This window comes from Ictidomys tridecemlineatus, chromosome 5, assembly GCF_052094955.1.
Source record: "Ictidomys tridecemlineatus isolate mIctTri1 chromosome 5, mIctTri1.hap1, whole genome shotgun sequence".
NCBI lineage: Eukaryota > Metazoa > Chordata > Mammalia > Rodentia > Sciuridae > Ictidomys > Ictidomys tridecemlineatus.
This window is the reverse complement of record NC_135481.1, coordinates 46,737,311-46,746,464: the sequence shown is the minus strand read 5'-3', so window position 1 is coordinate 46,746,464 and position 9,154 is coordinate 46,737,311. Positions and strand designations below refer to the sequence as shown.

Here is a 9,154-nt window from a genome sequence, read left to right as displayed (position 1 = left end):
TAAACAAAAAAATTAAAGAATGAATAATTTGTAAACAGCCTGTAAAGGTAAGTAAAATTCCCACACTTTTTCAAGATCTGCTTCCAAAATTACCCTTCCCCCTTATTTTTGCTCCCCAGAGCATATTTTCCCTTCTGTCTCACTTTTTTCTTTGTGACTGTTTTTCATGAGTTCTAGTCATGCCAACATCATCAAAGTTTTATTCTCATAGCTGAAATTACAGTATGATATGAACATAAAATGTTCTTCCTAATGCTATTCTCTTTGTTAAAATACCATGTGAAGGACCTTGAATCTTCCAACCCCTTGCTTTCTGAAGATGAGGATCATGAAGTCAAAGCTAATGTCTATGTCTTGATCCCACTATGCCTGATGACACATGAGAACATGCTACCTATACTGATGCTGGAGGACTTCATCAATGTTTATAGTCTGAAAAATTCTAGCTCTCTTTCCACATGATCATCAAAGCTATCAAAATTAGACAGGACTTCTTTACTAATTACCAGAGGACATATCATTTTCTGCTGTTTGTCTTGTGTCAACTCCTTTTATCCTTGAAACATGTGAAGTAGTGACCCTTTAGTATCTGTCTTTGTAGAAGAAATTGTGGCACCAGGCGTTTCAGTAACTCACCCTAGAACACACAGCTAATAAACAGAGGACCCAGGGAGGCAAGCAATTTGGCCTGTATAGTGCATAGGTCAGCCATTTAATCAGTGTCCTATTCTTGAATGGGGAGTATATTTCCAATTAGTTCATATTATCAGAAAGACAAAGTACAGCAAAAGAATGCTACAAATACATTTTGTCTGTTGACTACTACTTTTCAAAAGAATTCAAAGAGAGCACTGGTGTTATAGCAGAAAGAACTTTCCTGTCTGACTCCCATCACCTCTGGAGTGAGTGCCCACTTCGCATTCCTCTCAACTGGGACTCAGAACTCTGTCCCCAGTTCTCAACAACCACAGGTGTGGTCATTCTGCTCAGGCAATGATTAAAAACTGAAATTCAGCTTCTCAATTTAGAGTGAATCTAGAAAAAAACTTTTTAATTGTGGAGTTTAAAAAATTAATTCTTATGTATTTTATTTAATTTTTATCATTCATCTTTACTTTTAAGACAACTAATCAACCAGAACTACTTTGATATAAGATGTATGGTAAGAGACAATTTTATGATTCCAATGTAGATTTATATGTTTAGCAATTGAATGCTATGATTTTTTAATTAATTTTTTTAGTTTCCCCAGTAATTAGAATCTCTTCTTTATCATATTTGAAATTCCCTAATATATTTCTAATTCTTACTGCATTTGTTTGATTTTTCTCATCAGTTTTAATCAAATTAATCATTCTTAAATTATTTTAAGTTAATTATATTTTTCAATACATTTAACAGAAAAAAAATGGTTTCAATTCCCCTAATTCCCATTGTTTTTCCTTTTCAAAACTTTCCTGTGTTCTGAAAGAGACATTTGCATCTCCTGGTAACAACTCAGCCACTGGACAGTTAATGAGCACTGCAGTTGTTGCATACACTATAAGGGAGAATTTTTATTTTCATAAATTTGATTGTTTTTACCTATTAACATGGCTGAATCACATAATCACATTTTATTTAAATTTTTGAATGCACCAGAAAAGTTTATATTTTTTCAGAAGAATATATATTGCACATTTATTTCATTTATAAATGACATCTCCAACCATATTTTTAAATAATATTTTGAATATTGATTTAAATCTTGGATAGGTTTGCAATGAGGTAAATGATTAACCAATGGAAAAGTCATAATTGAATCCTGAAACAGGACATTATTTTTCAAAAGGAGGTTTACTTCCTGTTTAATTAATGGCAAGACAAATTTATCAGGTTTTAGCCCAAATAATTGAAGAGTCCTAGTGTGTAGTTATAATACCAATAGACAAAACATACTAATTTGGGGGTAATTTTGAAAAAAAAAAGAAGCAGCAGAAAGATGCACTGATTCTAAATGGCTACTTTATTCCTGGAAAAGAAGACCAGTGGGAATAGGTGAGGTGTCTAAACTATAGTAATAATGTCCTTGTCAGGTCATGGCTAAAATGCAAACCAGGCCATTGGTTAAGATGCAAATCAGCAAGCTGATTATTAACCTCTTATAAGGCTTTGTAAGCTTCAGGAGTTAATCTTCTTAAAGACAAAGAGTATAGATAATTCTTTAAACATTTGAACAGAGGAAGTAGAGCCCTTCAAAGGACCTGTTGAAATGTAAGCCAATTTCTGTTTCCTAAAACCTTTTGTAAATCATTTAAAGTAATGTAAATGTATGTAAATGTTGGGAACCTTACTAAGATCTCTGCAAGAGTTAATAAATGATTCACAAAAAGTGGAAAAAATAAATAAATAAATTTTTGAATGCACCAGAAAAGTTTATATTTTTTCAGAAGAATATATATTACACATTTATTTCATTTATAAATGACATCTCCAACCATATTTTTAAATAATACTTTGAATATTGATTTAAATCTTTGTATTAGATTTAATATTTTGTATTTAATTGATTTTAGTTTTTGAGGCAGGTAATTTTGTGAGTTGTGAATGATTATTATTTGGCCACCTTATCAGAGGGTATTGTTTTATTCAATCTTGTTTTCTAGTCATAATACACTGTTGAGCCACAGTGCTGTAGGCTTCCTTACTTCACTTAATTTCACATGTACAAGTAGATGCTGATACCGGTTTTAAACTTATATAACAAGAATCCTGTTACAATATTTCCTAATCTTGTCTAGTTTTTAAATTATTTGTCAATAATCAGTATTTAAATTTATTCAGGAACAATTTGATAAATTTCTTTGTTAAAATGTCTATGGGAGGGTTGGTATGTGTGCTTGCCTACCATGCCCAAAACCCTGAATTTGATCCCCATCACCAAAAAAAAAAAAAAAAAATTATTTAAGGATATATCCTTTGGGGTGGAGGTACAGATTTTGTTTAAAGATATATCCTCAGAAATAAAATTGTGCCAATATCCTTTCAGGTCTTCTGTGATGTGCTCTGGGAATATTCTTGTGATAGGCACACCAAGCTCTTAGTAAGAAAGCCCTGTGATGGTATTTGAAATTAAATAAAAAGGTCTAAAAACAGTGTAGAATGGGCAGAACTGTGGATGAATGAAAGGAGTGGCCTATTCAATTTCAAGATGGGAAAATATGTAGACTGATAGAAAAAAATGACAATCTGAATGAAGAAAAGGCAACTGTATTTAGAAATTTTTGAAAGTAAAACTTGTTCACCCAAAGAAGAAACATGAAGGACAGATAAGAGCACTGTAAGTGTCTATATTGTGTATCTTGGAGAAAGATGAAAATGTTCATTACAGCATTGGGTTAGATTATAAGATTGTGAGTTCAAATTTGACATGTTAATTTGAAGGCCAAGGTGGGGCTTGTGTATGTTTATACCACATAAAATTTTAGACATTTTACTCTGGATTCCAAGGATAAGCTTCAGATCTAGAATTTGATATGTAGGTATTATTTTAAATGAGATAACCTGATACCTAATAAAACAAATAGAACAGATTTGAGTCACACCCAAAATTGAGGGAGAGGAGAGGGAAAACATTACAATGTGTTAGTGAAAAGTATAGTGAAGTCAGAAATGAAGTAGAAAATTTGAGGAGAGCTGTCATAGAAATAGATTATATTCAGCTACAATTAACAGAAAATCTGGATTACAGTGGATCAAGCTATAAGCTAGTTTTTTTCACATTACTAGAAGCAATCTAAAAACAGGTTTTGCTCTCTTTGGTTAAGCAGTTCAACATGCCCTTTGAGTGCTAAATTCTTTCGAAGTTTTCACTGTTGTTTATAGCATATGAACATCATAGTTGCTACAACTTTAGAAATAACAATAACTTTAAATGAATGAAGTGACGGACCAAACTGATCCCTTCACCATATGAAAGCTTTTTCCTTCATTCAAGAAAGTCCTCCAGGAAAGGTCTTGGTTTATATCACATTGAGCATTTCTAATCTCATGCCAATATTGAATGAGTGCACAGCTGAGGAAAAGCAACCACAATCAAGACAGCATACAAAATCATATGTCCTGACCTACCGCTGCTGCCTTCAAAAATTGAGAAAAAATGGAATTTAAGTTAATAAGAAGAGAGAGGGGAAATATCTTCAGAAAACCAAGAAGTTAAAGGCTAAAGGAGCTAGAGAAACAAGGCATGCAGAGCAGCATAGAATCCTGAAGGGAGATAAAGGAAATGGTGACTGAAAAGTAATTATTGTATAAAATATCCAGAGTCACAGTTTCAGTTTATACACAATGAATCTGTGGAAACTGGGTGGTTTGACTAATTTAATACACAAAATTTAAGATTGCTTAAAAAAGGCTTTATAGAGCAAGAGGTAATTAGAAGGGACCCATGATTAAGAGATTTTATTATTGAAAATGAAAGTTTTCTATGTTGCTAGTTAAAAGGAAACAAAAAGTTAAAATTCAACTGGAAGATTTTGGGGAAAGTTGCAAGATGTATCCTTATTAGCACAGTATCCATGGCCAGGAGCATCAGTGTGGTGTCCTACACCTCTGGGCACTATTCTTGGCCCTGACGCATTGTATCTCCAAGACTCAGTTTCTATATTGATATTGTGAGCCTCATTTAACAGTGACTATATGTGTAATTTTGTATGCTTTAAAGGAGATGGTGTGCTTAGTACTAAGCTCTGCATGGAGGGGACACATAATAAATATTATGCATTAACATTATTATTATTTAAATAAAAGGGTTTTTTTTCCTACTTTTTTCCAGGTATTTAGTTTCCCAGGCATAAGTTACTGAATGTTGATGTCAAGGCATGGATTATGATGGTAATGTGTCATGAAAAAAATGTGAAAAAATTCAGCTCAAGCACCTGGGCTTCATGGTAAATTGTACCATCAAAAACAGAACATGCACACATGTAAGACACAAAGTATGAAACTATCAGAAAAAAAACACAGAGGAAACTCTCAGGACATTGAAATAAGTAATGAGTTCTGTGGGTATGACATCCAAAGCACAGGAATCAAAAGCAAATATTATCAAAAAGGATTACAACAAAGTAAAATACTCCTGTACAGCAAATAAAAAAGTGGTGAAGAAACAATCTACAGAGTAGGAGAAAATATTTGCCAAAGAGTAAATATTTATACTTTTAAGGAACTCAAAAACTTACCACTAACCCCCCCCAAGTATTCCAATTTTAAAATAGGCAAATGATATGAATAGACATTTTCAAAGGAAGAAATACAAATGCCCAACAAATAATGTAAAAATTTTAAATGTCATTAGCCATCAGAAAAATACAAATCAAAACTACAATGAGACATTTCACTCCAATTAGAATAGTTATTACCACAAATTTAAATAAAATAACAAATGCAGGACGTTGAGGGGAGGCCAGTATGTGAAGAAAAAGCAATCCCATAGGTTGTTGGTGGGGTGGGAATATAAATTCACATAGCAATTCTGGAAAGTGGTCTGAAGATTCCTCAATAAAACTAAAAATAGAACTACCATATGATCCAGCTATTCCACTTCTGGGTATATATCTAAAGGCAATGAAATCAACATACCAACAAAATACTTTCATGTCCATGTTTATTGCTATACTATTTACAATAACTTAGAAATGTAATTAACCAACGTGCCCATTGATAGATGAAGGATAAAGAATATGTTGTGGATATACACAATGGAATACTATTTGGACATAAAAAATAAATCTTGTCATTTCCATCAAAATGGATAAAATGGGAGGACATTATATTAAATGAAATAAGCCAGAAACAGAAAGAAAAGTATATATTCTTCCTCATAAGTAGAAAAATGCTTTGAGTTTATCTAAATGTTACTACTAGAGGTTAGGAAAGAGTTAAGAGTAAAGGTAGATAAAAGGAGAGTGACTTACACAAATTATTCATATATTGAAATATCACAAAGTATACCATTAATATGTACAATTAATACAGGTTTATCAAGATTAACATTTTAAGTTATAAAGAAGCAGAACATGGGTGAAATGTGTTAAGCACATTTAGCCTAAGAATCTCTGTTTCACTAGTGAAATGTGAAATTCAGCACAGGAAAATTTGCAAGTTAATCCAAAAGCATTAAAGTGTGAATATATTTTGTCACCTTACACTATTTAGGCTAGGACAACACCTAGAAAATAATTCAAATAAAATATCTAGATTTCATTGAGAGGCTTTAAAAAAAAAGTCTGCTCAGAGCATAAAATACAAAGAATTATTTTCATTAATCTAATATATTAATAATTTTGTCTCATTTGAGTAATTACTCTGCTCATCACTTAATTACTTCTATTTATTTATTTATTTTTGGGGGGCAATTATATGTTTTCTTACTCTAGGTTTTGCAACTCACAGAAAAAAAATTGAAGCATAAATGTGGAATACCTGTTAGAACCACTGATTCTGGCTCTTTATGTTCTATCCGCAGGTGGTTTAAAACCAGCTCTTATGATCAAAACAATGGATGGACTGAATGGCTCTGTGGTTTCTGAATTTGTGCTGCTGGGACTCTCAAGTTCTTGGGAAACTAGAGTTATTCTTACATTGACATTCTCCTTGCTCTACTTAGGGATCATCCTGGGAAATCTCTTTATTGTCTTCTTGGTGATTGCTGATTCTCACTTACATTCTCCTATGTACTTCCTGCTGGCCAACCTGTCCTTCAATGATGTGTGGGTTTCCTCCACTACAGTTCCTAAGATGATCTTCGATCTTTTAAGTGAACACAAAGTAATTTCCTTCCAAGGTTGTATGATACAGATCTGTTTCATCCACATGATGGGAGGAGTGGAGATGGTGCTGCTCATAGCCATGGCATTTGACAGGTATGCAGCCATCTGTAAGCCTCTCCATTACTTGAACATTATGAGCCCTAAAAGATGTATTTTACTTGTAGTCATTGGCTGGGTAACAGGAGTGATCCATGCTATGTCTCAGTTTTCTTTTGTTATGAACTTGCCTTTTTGTGGTCCTAATACAATAGACAGCTTTTACTGTGACTTTCCCAGGGTCATACAGCTCGCATGCTCAGATGCAGACAAGTTTGAGTTTGTTGTTGCTGCCAACAGTGGATTCATGAGCATGGGCACCTTCTTCCTGCTCCTCCTTTCCTATGCCTTCATTTTGGTCACTGTCTGGAAACGTTCCTCTGGGGACTTGTCCAAAGCTCTTGTCACTTTATCAGCTCACATCACTGTGGTGGTTCTGTTTTTCACTCCATGTATGTTTCTCTACGTGTGGCCTTTCCCCACATCCTCAGTCGACAAATACCTGTTCATTGCTGACTTTGCTATCACGCCTGCCTTGAATCCTGTCCTCTATACACTAAGAAACAAAGATATAAAGATATCAATTCAAAGACTGAACAAACAAGGTCATTACAACATATTTTGCTGACCACGTCTATTTTGAAAGCTCTAAAACTGTGATCCATATGCCTATTGGATACTCCCACCTGAACATCTGACATTTAATTTGGACAACAGAACATGGTATCTACCTCACTGAACATATGTCTACTCTTCCACAGAAGTTTTACTCATTGCTTTTACTACCATGAGAAATGTGAATCCACTGTGATATGGTGTTCTTTGGGACAGATGCAATGTGTACAAGCCAGGTTGTATGGTTTATCTTGTGATTATTTGACCACAAGAAAGGATATAATGATATTCCTTTTGTTTCCCTGAAGGTTCACAAGTAAAATTGCTATGTTGAATAAGGACTAATCAATTAAATGTTTATGTATTTAGAATTAGTAGCTTTACTTAATTATTTAGGTTAGATTCCCTCAGAAGAATACCAAAGATGAACTGGAACTAGTTTTTGGAAGAATCAGTGGGGAAATGATTCCAAGAAAGGGGGAACAATTATGCTCATAAACATAACTGGAATGCAAGTTCCTTAGCCCTCCAGGAAACTATGCAAACTCTGTGATTTAAAATTGTCTTGGGCTGGGGATGTGGCTCAAGTGGTAATGCATTCGCCTAGCATGCGTGGGGCGCTGGGTTCCATCCTCAGCACCACATAAAAATAAAATTAAAATGTGTCTACCGAAAACTAAAAATAAATAAATAAATAAATAAATATTTAAAAAATTCTCTCGCTCTCTTTAAAAATAAAATAAAATAAAATAAAATTGTCTCAATTAAAGAGCACAGCATCTGAAATATTGTTTCACTATTAAAGGATGCCTTAATTTTTTGCATTCCAATCTGTGTTGCAGATAATATTCCGTGCATTTTAAGAAGCCAGTACAAGCTGTCAGGTAGACTTTCTCGTGCTTACATTAAAGAACCATCAACAATTTAAAAAAAAACTTCATAATATTGATTTGTTACTTAAAGAATTACCAGTTAAAGTTTTTCATCTTAACTTTGTAATATTAACTAATATGTAATATAAAAAATTATGTCTCCTAAAAAAAACTTCTCTAATTCTCCACTTTGTACATGTATCAAAAAACTAGCAGGGGCTGGGGATGTGGCTCAAGCGGTAGCGCACTCGCCTGGTATGCGTGTGGCCCGGATTCGATCCTCAGCACCACATACAAACAAAGATGTTGTGTCCGCCGAGAACTAAAGAATAAATATTAAAAAAAAAATTTTCTCTCTCTCTCTCTCTCTCTCTCTCTCTCTCTCTCTCTCTCTCTCTCTCTCTCTCCTCTCTCACTCTCTCTTTAAAAAAAAAACTAGCAGCTGTGGGAGGCCATTCACCCATGGGCAAAGTTTAGCCAGTCAATGGATACATATTACTTCAGCTACCATAAATGTACATTATCTATATCAAAATAAGTCATCTGACTTCTTCTGTGACAGGAATTGGCATCAGAGTCACAGTTTTAAAATTATAACTATAGACCAAAATATAGCTTGATTCTTTTTTATTCACAAATACAAGATAGCCCGCAGATCATTTTTAAATTTTGAAAAACCTCCAATTCTAGACATCATAATGAATGCCCTTTGCATGTTTGCTTCTGAATGTGAGAAAAGATATATCAAATCTAGAAGCTTATAAAATTTGGGGAAACTCCATGCCAAGGGACCCAGCATGAATAACTCATCTAGGCAACATG

The 9,154-nt window shown here is 33.7% G+C and overlaps 1 protein-coding gene across 2 annotated transcripts; it reads left to right on the top strand.

The window, feature by feature from the left end:
- The first annotated feature begins 2,177 nt into the window (after positions 1-2,177).
- Positions 2,178-8,176, top strand: LOC101961088 (olfactory receptor 4F21). Of its 2 annotated transcripts, XM_078048972.1 has the most exons (3): positions 2,195-2,253; positions 4,814-4,928; positions 6,506-8,176. In XM_078048972.1, exon 3 carries the CDS (start codon positions 6,526-6,528, stop codon positions 7,471-7,473), a length of 948 nt encoding a protein of 315 aa, XP_077905098.1. In that variant the 5' UTR covers positions 2,195-2,253; positions 4,814-4,928; positions 6,506-6,525; the 3' UTR covers positions 7,474-8,176. The 2 variants fall into 2 exon arrangements, with proteins under 2 accessions (XP_077905099.1, XP_077905098.1); XM_078048973.1 differs by lacking the exon at positions 4,814-4,928 and having other exon boundaries at positions 2,178-2,253.
- The last annotated feature ends 978 nt before the right edge of the window (positions 8,177-9,154 follow it).